The 19,473-nt window shown below is 36.7% G+C and overlaps 1 protein-coding gene across 2 annotated transcripts in view; it reads right to left on the reverse strand.

Annotated features, from left to right (window-relative positions):
- The window catches only part of txlnba (taxilin beta a), a 34,860-nt gene extending 15,880 nt beyond the window's left edge, over window positions 1–18,980 (reverse strand). For both annotated transcript variants that reach the window (XM_088626287.1, XM_088626288.1), the window contains exons 1-4: window positions 18,847–18,980; window positions 11,970–12,394; window positions 6,969–7,060; window positions 4,894–5,064 (exon numbers count right to left, since the gene is read on the reverse strand). In XM_088626287.1, coding sequence (XP_088482413.1) covers window positions 4,894–5,064; window positions 6,969–7,060; window positions 11,970–12,381 — 675 coding nt within the window. In that variant the 5' untranslated portion in view covers window positions 12,382–12,394; window positions 18,847–18,980. The remainder of the gene's footprint in view (window positions 1–4,893; window positions 5,065–6,968; window positions 7,061–11,969; window positions 12,395–18,846) is intronic.
- Between the last annotated feature and the right edge of the window lie 493 nt (window positions 18,981–19,473).

Here is a 19,473-nt window from a genome sequence, read left to right on the forward strand (position 1 = left end):
GGGAGTGTCTGAATATGTTTGCAGGACGTTGTATTTAAAATTGTACTGTATATCTAGCAAAACAAATTGAGCTTATTTTAATGCACTGCTAAGTGTTTTCTCATCTTGCTCCTCATACATATTCAAATGGCGTACGCACAGTTTCACAAATTGTGCTATAGTTTTACATCACAAGCTATTAACCTACATACTGTACGTTACAAGTCCTCCATCCAGCAGTTTGAAACAGCTCTATAGTTTCCCGCAGCAGTTTATAAAGACAGGATGGGAAAATGTACACAAAACTGTATAACCTCATGAGAAATCCCATAATAATCTGAACGTTGGAAGACCTTTGCAATACTTGAAATTATGAATACTAGAACATGAGCAATATGGTATGAAAATCTAAAAGCAAGGTTATAGAGTCAAGTTATTTAACTAAATCGAGTTAGAAAGGGTGTGCTTATCTTGTGACCTATCTTCAGGGCTTTGTTTTGCTTCTTGATTTATGTGCAGAGGGCAGATGCCACAAAGCCCTAATGAAACCATCCCTCTTGTCTCTGACGTGTGTCACAAGTGCTGCGATTCTTAACTGCTCTTCACTGAAGGCTGACTGTGAATCACAGAGAGCCCTGCTCTAGGAAAGCATAGAAGGACTGAAAAGAAGGACAGTCAGTGTCTGTGATAAAAAAGTGTTTCTGGTAAGAACACGAGGAAAAGACAGATAGCTTGTGGGTTATCAAGCTCTTTCAGTGCACCTTGAAGATAATGCAGTGGTACAATTTGACTGAGCAATACCTCAATCGTTTCCTCGCAGTGAAAGACTGCAAAATAACAAATATTGAATACTATTAGTTACAGTAAATCAGGGAACACTAACTTAAAAGGCAAACATTGATGGACAAGATTTAATGAATATGCTTCCACTAACTTTTCAAATATGCAAGGCATCCCTAATCATTTCTGAAACCAGTGTAAATGTCAGCAGGAAACATTACAAATAGACTACATTCTAAGGTTTGCAGAGAATTGCCAATGTGTGCCTGAATCGGCCATATAAAGACCATATCCATTGCCAAAATCAAATATCTCCACATCATCTGACATGTTTGAATGGTCTGGCATTGACCAGCTTAATTGCCATGAGAGACAAAGAAAAGGGCTAGGTAATGTGGGTAAGAGAAAGATTAATGGGTGAAAATGACAGAGGATGTCAGATAGGTACTGTATCTGAAGCTCAAACTATCCTGAGGTGTGAACTTCACTTTGGTTGTGTGAGGAATGCAGCATTTCTCAACCCCTGCTGGGATTCCATCACAGTCACTTGTGGGCTCAGAGTATGCACAGTACCACTACCTTAGCAGCAGCTAAAACATCTTAAATGACAGGGTCTTCTGCAGAGGCAGTTTCAAGGGGGTGACGTCATTTCTGTAACATGCTTACTGTACAGAGCCCATTTACAGATGCAAAACATTTTTTTGCCATTTATCTAATAATAGGCTTTTCCCAAACTAACTACAGATCTAGCAGCTTTTATGGTAGACAAGAATAACAACCAGATGAGAAAATCATTTTAAGAATAGTTAATAGCTCACTTCTTTCAGTACTGAAGTACAGCACCCAGCTTGGTGAACTATGCCAGTTATTCTGTATGAGGAGCCCTACTACAAAGCAGGTAAAGTGAACAATTTCTTTACCAGTTATTTAAGGGAGAACTTGAGGTAGGCCAGATTGTGCAAGACCAGACTGAATTTAGTCAGGATACTGGGACACCTACTCTACAGACATGTATGCCATGAGACCTTTAATAGGCAGATAGTCAGGAGCTCAGTTTAACGTCTCATACGAAAGATCTTTCAGGGGGAAGAAGCTACCTCCTAGCCTACCAGGACTACTTACTGTAGCATCCTTCTTTTTACTTGAGGTTTCCCATGCTCAGACCATCAGGTGTTTCCATACCCTATATTTTTCTGATTTTGAACTGCTATAGGAATTCAATCCCCAAACCCCCGAGAGTTTGACAATGAGTACATCACTGAACTGAAATTCAAGCAATCGATTATAGTAAAGCTTGGTGTAACCTCCAGCTACAGTGAATTAAGTCTCAAAGATTATGGGACTCTGCCCAGTGGCAGAGGAGAAGTGCATGAGCATACTGAACAATGTACTGAATATAGTCATTTATCTGGCATTTAAAAAAAAAAGATAAATGTGAGCTAGAAAGACTGGATGTTAGAGCTTACTGAAATGCAGTCAGAGGAAACATATTTTTCCTCTAAAAGCTTAATACACAACATAATCCAATTTTAAATTTCGGCCTAGAAAAAATGTAATGATATCCTTGGAGGGTACAGATGATTTCTCCCAAACCTCTCTGACACAGATGCAGGTGGAGTGTAACCAGTATCAACCTACATGTTATAGAGTTTCTTGTAAGAGAGTGCTTTTGGGTTTTTATTTGACTATTGTTCTCATGTTACTACCAATCTTAAAGTACGTCATCTTTTACTCACTGGTCTGATGGTCAGGTTATTATATTTTTCAAGGTATGGTTTTAAAATTACTTGGGTGCGTATATTTGCAGGAGTTGGTGAAACAGAAAGAAATATAGCTATATAATGTTTTACTAGTGCAAAACCTGCAAACATCCTGAAGGTAGTAGGAATAGGAATTCAGGGAAACACAAGTGTTTAAAATTGAGAATTGAGAAAATAGAGTATAGTTAAGGGATGAATACTCAAATTGGATTGCTGTAATGAGAGGGGTACCACAAGGATCTGTCCTAGGACCAATACTCTTCTTAATATGTATCAGTGACCTGTAGTGTGCAAAAGGTAATAAAATTGAGGTGAGGTTTGCAGATGACATCAAATTATGAGGATTAGGAAATGTTTAGAAGCAGAAAATAAAATTGAAAAAGATGTAGATATAATTCAAGACTGGGCAAACATCTAGCAGATAAAGTTTAATGGAGACCAGTGCTGGTTTTTGCATTCAGTTAGTAAAAACATAAACTAATAAATAGAAAGTGTGGAACACATAGAAAGTAAGATTTTTTTTTTTAAAAAGTTAAGTGATAATACTTCACTTCATTACATTATTTGCATTTCTAGAAGAAACAACTAAGAAACTGTGAAGAAACAACTAAGAAGCAAAATGTGAGGATATCTCAGTTTAATTTTCTTAAACTTCTTCTCATTCCTTTCTCCAAATATATCGTCACTTTCTTGGTACTCAAACGTTCATTTTTGAATTGACTGGAAAATGTAGCTGAAAAAAACATCAAGCTTTTTCAAGTATTCATTGGAAATCTCATAGTTACGTTTTTGTTTATTGTTTTTAAAAAAGGTTTGTACCTAGGTTTCTTTGTCTGGCCTTTCACTTCTGGAGATATGCCTCCTCTTCTATGTTTATTTAATAGTCTTCACGTGATTTTCTTTGTTCATTTATATCACTGCAACACTGGGGTTGTTATTTTTAAGGTTCAACCATTTTTAATGCTTTTTCAGTCTAAAATTTCCAATTTATATTACCAATTTATTTGTATGATACTTTTACAGTGGACAGCCATTTATATAGCCAAATATTTTACTGGAACATTCTGAATAAAATATTTGGATCAAAAGTACAATAGCAGTGCCCCACATATCATTTTTATTGACAAAATATATTTAGTTTTTTCTTTAATTTCTGCCTTATTTCTGACAGTTGATTCAGAGCAAGGCACCATGTTTTTGCTATACTAATTCCAAACCACGAGACACACTGTTTATCATTTAGGAGTGCTATGTTCTGTTATTTATGTGAGGACAATGATTTGATATATAGTATGCTTATTTGGTGACTACTAAAAGGAGGTACAGGAACTCAGTGGAACGGTTGTGTTACAGTGGGTTCAGGAAAAAAATGAGCTTTTAAGCTTCCTCAGACAGGAAAACTGTGCTAAAAATAAAAATAACTTATCTGTTTGCTAAAGCAGAAATGTTTTACGGAAATGTTGTACATTTTTGTCAATAAGTAACAGTGTAAATAGAAATATGAAATGTTTTTAGCTTTGCCATTTGAAATCAATACTTGCAATTCTACAGAACATGTGGTTTTCTTGTCTTATAATCTGCATTTGTATTGCAATATGGACTTTTCTAGAACCTATTTGTCAATGTAATTTTTATTGATTTAGGCCTGCATTATAACTATTCCAATATGTTTTGTATAGAAAAAGAGAAGAGTATTTTTGCTCACCTCTTAGGGTGAAATACTAGTACAGTATATAAACAGTAGCTTCACAATTACATACTACTTGAAATATAGTTTAACACCTGACAAAAGCTGGTAAAAATTATTCAGATGGAGAATTGTTTTATTCTTAATGTCTTCCACATGTTATTGATTTTCCTGCTATCAGTACATACATTAAACATCAGTTAACATTCAGCAAAAAAATATGTTCAGAAAGTATAATGAATGTTATGAACAGAGAACTCCTAAGAACAGGGACATTTACTTTAATTTTTGTTTAACTGAATAAATGTTTATTTTTTTTACAAATTTATTTTAATTGAATTACTACTGCCACAATTGTTTGAGGAGTGAGAGCTTTAGAACATTTTCAACTGCTAATACTGTAAATGTCATTATATGAAGTTGAAACTATCATTGTAAATTCATTTTAAGAGACCTTCATTTCACTGTTTTATTTCTTTATGTAATACAGCAAAATAATAAGCCTGAAAGTCTCACCGCAAAGGTACATTTTTTTTAACTTTTTAAAAAAGTGTTAGTTTCTTCAGTGCTAATTTAAGAAAAAATATATGCTGGTTTTCAGTGCTTTGTACAACCTTCCTTTTGTACGAATATGAAGAAGAAATGGTGCATAGCTTGGCTACAGGAAAAGAAAAGATGATCACACACCTTTAGAGTCTTGTTGTGTCTCTGCAGCTCTCTGCACAAGCTCTCCAGCTTGCTGCGAGCCAAGATAGCCCTGCTGTGTTCACTCTGGAGCTGGTCTTTCTCTTTGGTGATCTGGACCTGCTTCTTCTGAAGGGCTTTGAGTTGTTTCTGCTCAGATCTGTGTTCCTCCAGCTGTGCGAAGTAAGGTGAAGATTTCAGAGACTACACACGTGTTATCTTTCACGTTTTGCATAAAGATCATAATCCATTTTCACCCCAAATGTATTCTATCAGATATTTCATCATTACCCAGATAAGTCAGTCAAAACTAATGAGTTTGTGTAGTGTCTTCCACTGAAGCTGCTGATATAGTAATTATCTTTAGACTGCTGTGTAGATAATCTCCGATAGTTTAAAAAGGAGAACATTTATCCTTTGAGAACACAAAACATATTTATTGTGCTGATGCCCTGTGTTAATTAATCAGAATAACATTTATACTAATTAGTTTTAAATTCTTACATTTTAATGGAAAGGAGACATTGTACGACATATTACAGTAAGGCACCTTCTTCATCACTGAGTTTGGTATTTTGTATAGTTCAACAGGTTCTCCTTTCAAAAATTATATTCATTTTCTATTTTAGTGTTGATTTTAAAAAGATCAAGATCTCTTTTCAAGAGAGACCTTCTCAAGAAGGCAGCAGCAATGCATTCAGAACATTAATTCCCAAATCAAAACAACTAACATGGTATGATAATAAATTGTATTGTAATTAAATTATCAATTTAATCAACTACTTTTCAAGACAGAAATTAGTTTTTAAAAATTGTATATTGTATAAAGTCACCTATCTTGTCCTTAAAACCTTTAAGTAATTTCAGATCGGAAAAATATTAGGCCATTCTGAAGGAGCAAAATAACTAAAATGCTTGTTTTCCAAATTCTGTACATATCCTCTGAACTGTAAACTGTAATATGGACTTAAATTTTAATTGACAAGAATTGTCCTAGTAAAGTAATATACCTTTCATTAGAACCGCTCTATGCCCATAGGTATGTTAGTGCTTCAGTCTGTGATACAAGTTATGTTAGAGTATGTAGAAGCTAGATCTTGTTAAGGAATTCAATTTGAATCCTAAACTATAACTGATAAGTGTGTAGTAAGACCACAGATGTCTGAGAAATGGTATCCAAATACATACATAATACCTGTTTCATTTGGGTGTACTCTGTACACACAGTATTCCTCAAGTAAGAAAATGTACTGTCTTTATTACTACAATGCTAGCCTGCTATTATGGAATAATATATTTCAGAACTATACTGTTGTTCTGCAATTATGCCAAGACTAAAATAAAACTTTTAGTCACTCAAAAGCCAATAGTTCCAAATCAATCATAACAGTAACTAATACTCATGGGATTATGACTTATTACTCATAACTCATTAAACATTCTATAGGATGGTCTATACCCTATAATTGCCCCATAAACACACATTGTTATATTTCATTTTGAAACCATTCAGCCTAAATCGAACGTTTTTTCTCCTACATAAGAGAAGGTACACAAATGTACTGTCCATAAAGGAGTGTTAAATGTCTCTTACATATTATGGGTTGTGGAACCATTTTGTCTTCAAATGCATGATGCGTTCATAGTTTGGTATAATCAAAATGTAAAAAAGCCTGATGAGACACCTTGGGCTTTAAAAGTTATAAATAATTTCACAACACCAGAAAGTATGTGTTTCATATTATTAACCTATATTAAATAGAATTATTACTTCATTATAGGTTTCTGTAGGTAGGCTACCTTCATTGTAAGTTGAATTTTTAATGAGGTTAGAAATTAGAAAAAAAAAAACTTCTGTATCTAAATTGTGCAGTACATTTGCTTGAGTTTTCTTTTTTAATTTCTTACTTTCTTTAGAGCCTGCGGTGCTGAAAATTTAGGTCATTTCAGCACAAGCTGAACTACTTGTAACAGCTTGGCAGACACTCTTATTACCCTTTTGTTATTTTTATTATGCATGTACATTTTTGCTGTAAGAATGAGCCTTTCCTACCCACAAATACAGTAAGTAAACTCACCAGTTCTGCATACTTCTTGAAAAGTGCTTCCAGCTTCTCCTCTGGAGTATTCAGCTTATTCAAATTTTGCATTAGCAAAGTGGCTTCCTTTCCTTTTAAGAAAGAAATCATCATGCAATTTACTAGTGTGTTGTACAAAAGACATATGGGAGAACCCCATTTTTCTGGCTTAAAATAAAATGAATAGGACAAAAACTGGACATCTCCACATAAGAGTATTTATTTTTTGCATATTTGGTACTCATTTCCTAGACCATACATTTTTAATTGAACAAACCATAATATTTATCATTTTGGATTCAGCAGTATCAGCTAATGCTTCTTCAATTTTCATTCTAGTTTCCAGCCCAAAAGCTTTTGTATTTAATTCCCAGCAGTTGGTACTGTGAATTGTGTTTGATAAAGCATAACCTGATAACTTGCCACACACCCTTTTTGGCATGTATATTATTTTAAATTCCCTTTGCATGACTCAAAAGAAAATCACTTTTAAATTACGATTAAGCGATTATTTTCTTTAACAATCATGGATTCTTTTAAATAAAATGTAGTGCAAGAGGTGAAAAAAAGGATTTCCAGTCAGAAATGTCAAATGCCTTTAGTCTTTTTTTCTAATTTAGCTAGTTTATGTCTGGAAAGGTGTGCAGTGTACTGGAATGGTACATATTTATATTTGCTATAAAATAGGAAAGGAGAGACATTTTAAAGGACCATGTACTAAGGAGATTAAGTGTATTTTCTCATAAAAGGAATTTTGAAAAATGTGCAATGGGTAAGCATGCAACATCCGAACAGACTTATCACCCCCTGTAATTTTGACAAATACCCTGTCAATTGATTTCTCTTTGAGTTATGACTCAACCACAGAACTCCCAAGGGTCCTTCTAATATACAGCTCTGCACTACCTCCACAGTAATTTCTGTCAGATACTAATAGATTACCTATAGCAGGGCTGGCTGAAATAAATGCAGCCTGACTGAAATACAGATGTATGGATTGCCTTGGAAAGAAGATTCTTTATTAATAATTAATATACACATAGTACACAAAAACAGACATTGTGGGAAAGGTAGTTAATAGATTAAACACTGAAAAATCAGAATTTTGTTTTGTATGTGATGATTTGATAGTAGATGAATATATCAAATGTGCAGACTAGAGGTTTCTCTAAAAATATTTTACCTTTCAATATCTCACAGTTGTTGAAGTATGTGGAACATAGACAGTGCAAGGACATTAAAATACTTTTTACAAAGGACAGAAGGAGTTATTTGTACAGGTCAACACATGGCATTACCAGGTTAGCCAGTAGCAACAGGAGATGAACCACCAACTGTTAGATAAATAGAGGCAAACAAGAAATATACTGCTGCAGGAAGTGCAGACACGTGCCTGAGCAAAAAGGGACAACATATTTCAAGTCTTATCCTAGAAAATCCGTTCCTGCAAAAGATGACAGAAAGAGATGATGCATAAGCTTACTTTTGCACCTTTGAAAGGGTGGTAGATCTCTTCTTATGCAGGAAGCACACAAAATACAACATGACTTTAAACCAATGGATGCATGTAACTAAGAAACTAAGAGCTACGAAAAGAGATTTTACGCTGACTTTCAGCAGTTCAGATGCTTTCCTGACTTCCTATAGTCATGAGAGTTGAACAGATCCACACCTGATGTGTCAGTCTGGTGGTATTGGCCACACACAAATGTTTGCCCTCATCCATCTTGCTAAAACGTGGTGGCAGCCTGAGCCATTGTCCTCTGCTGTTATATGGGAATATGTGGTGGTGTTATTTAAGGAGACTTCCATTTGAAAAAGGGAAGAAAAATGTGAGCCAAGGAACCCTCACCATCATGTACTAGACTGTGGAAATAGTGGAAGTATGACAAGACTACTACACAACTGCTGAAGCTGAACCAAACGGAAAAGCTGGGTACATCCTGATCCTACAGACAGGAGGTACTGTACGTGGGAAAACAAAATATCCTCAGCAGCAGCCCCTAGAGAAAGAGAAGCCAGAGAGAAATTGAAGTAAGAGGGGAAAAGTAAGACTAGGAGGTGTACTCAACAGAGTACAGAAAAAAAACAAACAAGTTTCAGGACAATTACTGGTGCCTCAGCCATTATGCAGAATTGTTTTGGACATAGTCCATTATCTTGTTGTGTGGGAAGACACTTGAGATTGGAACAGACAAAAAAAAGAATTTGGGGAAACATGGTCACTTTTCTCGGAATACCAACATACAGCGCCCATACCATTGTTCTGTATCCCATTGGTGCTCCAGCCCATCATTGAAATACCACTTAATCTGAAAGTGATGGACTAGAGGGTCCTCTTGTGGAGTTTACATATAGGCATTGGTGTAGCATGATGAAAGCTGATTATGCCATGTGCTACACATGCTATATGGAACATGTTATTAAAGAAAATACCTGAAGATCTGCTGCAGATGTTTAGGATACTCAGAATATATTATAAATATAAGGGCACCCTGTTTATGTCAAGAGTGATGTAGTTCTTACTTTGTGCGTCCTGATGTGCATGGAGAAGCTAAGAATTTCAGTATATTATACACAAATGGATGGAATGGTAGAGAGGTTAAAAAAATCTCAAGGAGGGTGTTAAGAAAGTAACTGGGAGCAGTTTGCCATAAGAGTGGTACTGTAAATCAGGTCACTACAGAAACATAGCCATTCCACTGGACATATGCAATGAACAATGGAATCAACAGGTATACCCACACTGCAACCTGGTGAAATGAGGGGGTCAGAGGTAAGCTCAAAGCACCATTTACATTCAGCCTGATCAACAAAGTGATTTTCAGTCAGTCAGAGGACTGAGAATTGGTTCTGGTATCCACCGATGATAACAAGTTCGCGTTCAACTAGAAGGGGCACTTTAAAGTCCTAGAGCCAAATAGGGCCATTCCACTACAAAATCTAATGCTCTGGAAGAAGGAGGACATAGCAACTGTACCAGTCAATCACCTTAAGAGGTGATTAAATTAAGAGATTCTATTTAGAGAAGTGATTGCTAGGAATGTAGTAGGGAATGTAATGAATTTGAACTCACCCCAAATCAAATGCAGGAAGTGAAGATACTGATTGAAAGGACCTTTGAGGTGTTGATATTAACATTCCACAAGGGAAGGTATTGAAGAAAAGGACCTACAGTACAGTCCCTGAAGCCTGGAATGAAGCCTTGTGATAAAATCTACAGGACATGCTGGAGCTAAAACTAATCGAAATGTCCCTCAGTTAATAGTCTGGTCCTGCAGTGCTAGTGCCTAAACCAGATGGCACTGTGCAGTTTCGCAATGACTTCCTCAGGCTAAGTGAAACATCCACACAGGGTGTGAAGAGTCAGCAAAGAGACTGACTTGGGAAAGTCAGATTCTTGTCTACCCCTGGACTTGACTAAAAGCTACTGTCCCACTACAGAAGAGTGTTAGGGAAAAACAAAAACAGCATTGCTTTTCCTGATGGACTGTATCATAATATCATGTTGCTGTTTTGACTTTGTGGTTCACCTGCCACCTTCCAGAGACTCATGGACAAAAAACCCTAATGAAGCACACAGGCTATGCCACAGTATACTTATGTAATGTGATTAAGGTACAACCACTGATGGATTTTATACAGGATGCCAGATTGGCTGCCAACTCAAAGAAATGTGTTCTTAAAGCCAGTGAAGTCAAGTACCTAGAATATACAATACAATTTTGATCAGGCTGCAGGAAAAGAAAGTAGAAACCATCAGGAATTGGCAAAGACCAGTGAAGCCTTCAGTGAAGACAGGTCCAAGCCTTCATTGGATTGGCTAAATTCTATCATACATTTATTAAGAGTTTTGTCAACTTCTGCAGTGCCCCTTGATCTTACCATGAATAGTAAACATCACATAGTCTAATGGAATAAATTTATAGAAAAATCTTTTCAGCACCTTGAAGAAGGCACACTGCTGACCCAATGAGGATGACCCTGGACTTTGAGAATAAAACAGTGGCACAGGTGGATGCTTCTGAGAAAGGGTTGAGGGTGCTTTTATGAAGAGTTTTCATATTTGAACATTAAAAAAGAGGACTGCTGAGAGGGAGGAGATGGATATTTATAACAGTATCTATTAAATACTTTGGAAACCAGAATTATGTCTTCTGCAGTGTTTAGAGACTGCAAAGTGAAATATGGATCTCTTGAAGAAATACTACTGTGCAAACTACAGGATTAGTTAGAACACTGAAATTAAGGCTGTGGCTGAAACCGAAGTGGAGGCTTGGGAAAAATCCTATTTGTTCAGAACAAAAACTGAGTGGGGCAGCAAACAATCTCTCCGTTAAATGATCAACACACTCTTAATCCCAAGATTAAATTTTTTTACCTGCAACATTTGAGTGAAAAGAAAATGGAAAACATGGAAGGGAAATAAGTTCTTATCCTCTGTCTTGGCTTCCTTATCAAATGCTTTGATGTCTTGAGACCAGATTTGTTTGGTTTATCAAGAAAAAACATTTTCTTGTTTTTCTTTTTGGAAACAATTATCACTGTGTTTGTAATTCTGATGTTTTACCCCTATGCAATCATGAAAATAGTATCTAAGTGGTTAAAAGGGGAGGAGAAACTGTTATTTTTTCAAACATACGGTAAATAACAAGTAAAAAACAATGAAAATGGCAAATAAATTGCTGAGGATAAAATGTAAGCCATTTATTAGTTACCACTATTAGCTGTGATTATGTCTTTTTCGTATTTAAATATTGTTACAAATTTGCTTTTACTGAAGTGTGAAAGGGGTCACTAAGTTGTAATAAATAAGTCACTGCTGATATAAATTGAAATAATTATATTATTGTCAACCCAAACAAGTCTTTTGTCTCTTGAAATATAGCACAACAGGACTTTAACTAAAAACCTGAGTGTTAAAGCAAATTTACAACTCACAAAAAAATATTTTTGGCAGGGTTACTTTCAGATTCTGGCTTTAGTTAAAAAAACACTTACCCAGGCCTTTGATGATCTTCTTCTCCAGCTTCTGTTCTTTGCTTGAATCTGTGTCTTTGGCCACAGTGACCTCTGCAGCAACAGATTGCTCCTCATTGCTCTCCTCAGTTTCCCCCTGGCTCAGGGATTCTCCTTTGTCAGCATCTTCAGCCTCCCTGCCGGCAGATTGCTGTTCCACTAAGCTTGATGCTGATCCATATGTGTTAATGATGTCTTCCAGCTGTCGCCCAAGCTCTTCCGAAATATCACGGTCGATCCTCTCGAGGTTAGATTCTTGAACCAGGTCCTTTAGTTCGTCTTTCTCCTCCCTATCTGTCCCATTGATTCCTGGTACTGGGGTGTCACTGCTAGCAACACAGGTAGTCTGTGGCTGGTCAGTTATGGGTTCGGAGGGCTGGATAGTATTTTCCATTCTTTCTATGTAGCTGAATGGGTCAAAGCACAAGGTCAGTTGGGGTTACCTACACCCCCTCAATACAAAACAAACATGTACATTGAAGAGGTCCTCTATCACTTAACTCAGTGGTTCTCAAACTTTTTGGACCAAGTACTACCCCTAATCCAACTAAAGCATCCAGGTACCACCTACAAGTCATTATCTCATAGGAACCCCAGAAATTCTCAATGACCAACATGAGCGCGTGTGCACACACACTCACACATACATATAATAAATATTAAAATAATAAACTTAATTTGATATGGCGCCTTTAAAGGTGGCTTCTCAAAGTGTTTTACAGAAAAAAAACAGTAACAACAACTTATAAAAAGGCACCATTTCAGTGAGAGGGGTGAGCCTGTTTAGTCGAGCAAAGGTCTTGCGGAGGATGTTGCAATGCGTCCATTCATTTCTGAAGCAACCTCTCTAATTCGTGCAACTACACGGTTATGTCGGCTTGTCATCGCTCTAGCACCGTCTGTACAAACTCTGACGCGTTTTATCCAGTCGATGCCATTCTCTTCGATAATTTCATTCAGAAGCTGAAACGTGCTCTGCTGTAGTTCCTGTTGGTAGCGGTTTACAGAACAGAAACTCGTATCTAACGTAAGCAAACGAACCAGCCAAGTCGACTACAGACTCATCTAATTGCAGTGAGAAGCATTGGCTCATCTGAACGCGCTCTATCAGCGTACTTTTGACATCATCCGCCATTTCAATAATTCTGTGAGTTGCTGTCTTTCAGAGGGGGCAGCAGGTCGGGCTGTTTAGCAGCTTTTTCTCCACACATAATACGTGTCAGCTCTTTTGCCAATGGCAAATAAGGTTCTTCAAACATAGTGCTTTAGCAATCTGCAAGCTTGCATTTTTCCGCTTTTCCGTTTTTATTTTAAGTTTTTATTTCATGTGCATAGGAGCGAAACACAGAGACGCTCGTTGTATTTTTCTCAAATTAACTTAGAACAGTTCTTAAATATTTTTCTGTTATCTATCACGCTTTCCTGTGCTCACAAGATCACCAGCGTTCGTAGCACGCATTTCTATGCATTCCTGTGTTTACAACGTTGGCATTGTTCCAAAATCACGCACATTCTCCTTTCTCCCTATTTGCTGGAGATACAGTAGCTTTTTTTAAATACAATTGGTCACTTGCGTCCGTAGCACGCATTCCTATAGAGTGGTATAGAATTACAGAGTATCTCTTGTGTCCACTGAAGTATTATCGCGCACTGTATTGTAGTATGTAGGCTGAAATATGAAAACCCATCACGATTTTTCAGCGCACACAACACAGTTCCAGGGTCATTTGGCGTACCACCTGGCGGCACTCCGCGTACCACTGCCTGTCCACGTACCACAGTTTGAGAACCACTGATCTAACTGATACACCTTTGAGTGACATTGCTCCACTTTTGCTGGTGGTCAACGTCCTGGGTCCAGGTCTATGTGCACAGCAACAAAATGCAACCAGCACTTTAGCATTGTCACAGAATAGTGAATACAGCATTAACTGTAAATGTATTGTTCAGTGGTTTCATTCAGCGTACAATTCATAGCTTTGTGCAAGAAGAGCTGAGTCTTGCCATATAGGCAGAAGGGTTCTGCAAGGAACCTAGATGAATGCTTCAAATGTTAAAAACCTAGAATCACGTCCTGCAACTTTTTGTGTATAGCCTTTTTGGGAAGTCTGCCAAGCTTCCATCATACACCCACACAACTGGTGTCTGGTTTCTGTGGAGATGATTGATTTCCATTCTATGCTACAGAATATTGGACACATATAACTGCAATCACTCTCCAACTGAGAACATCATAATCTTATGATTCAGTTTTCAAAGAAAGTCAGCCTTCATCATACAAACTGCTAACAGAACTGCTTTAAACTAGTAACCCAAATAATGGACAAAACACATCCACAGCAGTATAAGAAGAATATATTTTGCATGCTAGAATCAATACAAGAGGAAGTTATATACACTATACCATGACTAGCGTACAAGCCCTCTATATAAACATTCTCAGACATTGAGTGTGTTTTAGTAAGACTTGGTATATTTATGTTATGACCCCAATTCATAACCTAGTTTTCAGCATTTGTTTATAGTCTTTGCAACAAAGTAGAAATAATTCAGGTCAGTTAGGGAGTGGATAAATCAAATGAATGATTTTCCTTTAAAGTACTATTTGTAATGCATTGTACTTTTGTTTAAAATAAGATAAATTGGGGGTTAAAAATCCTGCTCAGGCCTCAGCCATGATGATTTACTAATATTAACTAAACTGAAAGGGAGGGATTTATGATCAGTTGAGGAAAAGATTTTCCCTAATGTTAATGACACTTCCTTAACACTCTTGCACATCAGGTTGTGACTTTCTTTGGAGTTACATTGAAAACTCAATGACCACTAGATGGCGGTGCAACAGCTAAACAAGACGTGTCAAACTTAGTCAATAATGTGGGAAATCTCAGTAAATACATTTTTAAACATAGTATTAAATTAAATATGATTAAAATGCCCTTCACCAAATATTGAATAAAGGAAATGAAGCTTGCAAAGTTAAATATAATTAATTCCTATTGTTTCTGTGGTGTGACAAAATCTACCAAAACCAGTGGCAATTCTTCTAAGACAAATTAATAAGTAGCTATCTCACACTTTAATTTCATTGTACAACATCCAGTCAGAGAAAACCTCCTTCATTTTAGAGCTTTTATCTTGTAACACTATATTAAGATAATAAATGGTAGTTTTCAGTGTGGGTTACATTGCCTGAATTACATTCTTTAAAAAAAGCTAAAAAATATATAATTTCAATAGATTTTAGCTTTTGCATAGTTCCTAGTGCTAGATTACATAATTCTCTTAAAAGGTATAAATCGAAGAACAATGATGAGACTTTATCTGTAAGACTAGATTTGCTAGGCTGAATTATAGGCATGTTTTGATTTTTAATATTAATTTCTGTATAGTATATAGATTCTGCTTCTGGTAGGATTTCTCTCATTGAACAAGAATGAGGAGAGGATCCAGATGAAAACCATGATGGTCCAGAAGAAGACCAGAAGAACATTGTCCAGGACAGGAATACTTGAAAACACCTCCAGAGCCAAACCTAAGGGTAGTGCTCCCTAGCAACTGCCTGGTCGCTAAGTTCCCCATATGACCTAGCTGGACTCAGTCTGAAAGGGCTATATAAAGCTCTCATCAGACAAAGGGTGAGGGTGGGTATGATGAGAATGGAGAACAGCTTTAGAATGTATTGTAATGTCACTGCTCTTGTGGGGAAGACGTTTGAAGTCTCTGACTAGACATATTTTGGTCTCACCTCCACTCATAGCATTGGTTGCAGAATCAAACTTTTCAATTGAGGGACATGTCTTTCCTACTAAAAGTTACCCTAGGTGTCAATGAGGATGTGGAGATACTCACAAACAACCCTTGGCTGCTATACTGTTGGAGTTTATAACATAAATGAGAGGATCGCCTCAATGGGACTTATCAAAGGTTGCAGAGAAGAAACTTGGGACTGTTGTTGTTGACTAATTGCAATTCAAAGTATTCAACCTTCTTGGAGATAGTGGGCTCAGTGTTCTGTAGGATGCTATCAACAAACTCTGGACAAGAATGAATATTCTGGAGACTCAAGTAGAGAGAGGGGCAGAGATGTCAACTGATCACCATTTAGTGGTGTGCTGGATCTGATGATCTGGTGGATGAGCTCAAGCAAAAATATTTCAGCTCCCACCTCTAGAAAAACTTTTCTGATAGCATGTGGTCAGCTTGGTGGCTGGAGTGGCTTAACAGTGTTGCATGTGCTGTGTAGTGGTGGTAACGTGGGTGGTATATTCTCAAAGCATTGTTGATAAGTTGATCTACTAGATCATGAATCTGGTCATGAACTCTGGGTAACAACTGAACATAAGATCATGGAAATCTCAAGACTGACCCAAAACACACTGGAGGGGCTTTAAATCCAGTTTAGCTTTGACATGCTTGGGGATTCACACAACAGGAGCTGGAATCTGTTGTGGTGGAAAAAGATGTCCGGTCCTCGCTGCTTGGCATGATGCCATAGATCCATTGAAAATGGATAGGCGGAACTGTTAAATTAATATTGACTCAAAGCGTCATTGCCCTTATATTGTACTGGGTATGAATGAAGGGTACTTTTAATAAGAGCTTTGCTAATTACAATAATTAATAGATTAGAGTGGGGAGCTGCGTCAGAGTGCTAGCTGCAAAAAAATAAGCTTGGTTAAATGCCATCCAGAAAGCTAAAAAGGTAAAAAGCAACATTTCAATTGTGAAATCCATACACTTGAACACTCTCCACAGTTGAAACAGTGATGTTTTACTATTCAGTGAGGAATTCATCTTTAATTGTTGTATGATTATTAGAACTAAGTTTCATGATTTAGTTCTGTACTTTAATCAATGCCACATCTTTATATATTCTGTGTTTTATCCACAAGCTAAGCAAATGAGTGATAAACAGCAGTTTTTAATGCATCTGGGCATTATAATAATATTTAAGATCTGTGCGCTTAGTCAACCAATTGAAAAATACATTTAAAAAAGTATTTAGTGTTCTCATAAAGCAGAACACTAGAAACCCATCACATTTAGGCACCAGACAAATGCCACTTGGACCAATGAAACATAAAAACATCTACGGAACATTGCAAAGACGTTTCATTTTGTACTCCAAACCCAGAACAGAAGACTTGTAAGCTAGGGAGAAGAGACACTGTTTTTACTCATAAAGCCACAAACATCTGAGTGTTCTTTTAGTGAGCTGAGCATTTTTTAGCTAATCCCATCCCATCTTGCCCTGATTGTCACTTGACCACTTTCAAACTGTTCCTGAATGCTCCTTAACCAAAGTTAGCAAGTGATCCTCGGGGCTTGATTAAGCAAATTTGACACTTTTACTGGAGATTTTCACTAGATGATGCAACTTTGGAATCTGTTAGGGATTTTTACTATTATAGAATCTCTCTTTAGTTTCTCCTCAAATGAATCACAGTTTTGAAACTTCAAAACTGAGGGCAAACTGAGGATTCAGTGAGAAGACATTAGATGATGACAGCGCAGATGACAGAGATCATCTGCAGTGTCCACTTGTGTGACAGTCTATCAAAACACTGTAACTTCTTCCTGCTCGATCTATAATGTCACAAATATACAAGAAAATGGCCTGATTGACAGAGGCCTTTATTGTTTTGATGTTTCAAACTAGAGGAACTGCAATCATTCCAGAAAGTATCTCTTGATTATTCCGCTTCACGACTGACCCTCCCTGTCAGGATAAAATTAGCTTCCATTCCCTCCTCCCCCCTCTTCTTCCATCAAGCAGGCACATGGCACCTGTTCTGAAGCCAGGGGCTATTTTGGGAATTTCTAAATACGGTCAAGCTATTTCTTATTCCCATCACGTCTCTGTTGGTATCAGTATAGGTCTTCCTGTATACATGGGTAATTGAAAAAATAAACAGACAAGCCATATAAATTAGGTTTTACTCTCCTACATTTGTATAACATTATTTTGTATTAATTTATATATTTAACTAATATGTTGTGAAACAAAATTTTAAGTTATGTTAACAGAATTTTCAATTTGATTAAAGCCTAACAATGTAGTTTCATGATTATCATGTATTTATGCTCAATGTGAATGTAATTGTTCTACTAATCATGGATATAAATATTTTATCTAACTTGTGAAGTTATGTGGGAAAACTCCCTTCACCTCCCAAAGATAAAATACCAGAATTATATGTCAAAATACATTATGTTTTTTTACTACAGTAATCATAAGACTGGTGTATACTTTATGTTTTAGAGTCATTTGTGAACACTTTGTAACTAAGAAATTGAAATGCATATTTTATGCCACATCATGAATTTCATGAGTCATGTCACATGAAATGAACAACAAAAAGGCTCTTCTTCTAAAATTTTAAAAAGGTTTAATAAGTCACCGTAAAACCTTGTAATAAAGCCATATTGTAAATTTACGTCATAAAAGTACTCTTCATGACCTAATAAATTTTTCACTTCTGCTAATAGTGAGCTATACTTTTTCTACTGAGTGTTTTAACCTCACTTCTAAGCTCTAGTATTTCAATAATTATTAGTTTTCAATGCCAGGTCTAAATAAGAGTCACATTGGTCTTAGACATCTTTTAGACATCAAAAATTGCATTGGAAGAAGCAGAACCTAGGTAATCACACCAGTTAAGTCTGTGTTCAAAGCTAAGCACACATGGCTCAACTGTGGCAAACAGCTGACCCAAAGACTCTTTTCTCAGAAACTTACAAAGTCATGCCATCTTTAATTATTGAACTCATAAAAAAACAAGCAACAATGTCTCGACCCACATAATCAAAGTGAATTATACAATCATACGGCACTCAGAAGGGAGCTGATACTTACCACAACGAGCCAGGAAGAAGGAGAGTCGTGAAGAGGGCTCAGTGACACAGCAGATGTAAAGACAACAACTGTGTGAAGCAAACCCCCAAAATAACCTCACAGGATACAGCTCACACCAATGGAAAGGGAGTTTTCACACAGGGGGGAAAAATGCAGGGCCTTTTGACCAGTATGTGAAGCAGAATAGAATCAATGTGCTACATAAGGAGACAAACCTTAGAAGGCTACTTACCTGCAAACAAACCCTTGATACTTCCTTTTGTGTCAGCAATACAATATGGGAACTGTAATTTACAAAAACAATACTCAGATCTGACATTTCCAGTCTTAGAGATGTACTCTTATGAATGGAATTAACAAATGAAAAACATCAATCCACTATCCCTCCAATTCAACTGGGATAGCATCTCCAATAGAGGGAATAACATGCAGAAGGGAACTGATACACAGATGCACAGAAAAAAAAAACTCTGTTGAGAGTCTTCTGCAAATATGCACACTTCATCTTGTCTCTTACCAGCACATGTCATTTGTCCATACACCTCTCACAGGTCCTGTCAGGTCCTTGTCAGTTCATTTTCACACGTTTTCTATTATGTCTGCAGGGTTTACTATTAGATTAGCCTC

This window comes from Lepisosteus platostomus, chromosome 3 (assembly GCF_059453375.1).
Source record: "Lepisosteus platostomus isolate fLepPlt1 chromosome 3, fLepPlt1.hap1, whole genome shotgun sequence".
Taxonomy (NCBI): Eukaryota; Metazoa; Chordata; class Actinopteri; order Semionotiformes; family Lepisosteidae; genus Lepisosteus; species Lepisosteus platostomus.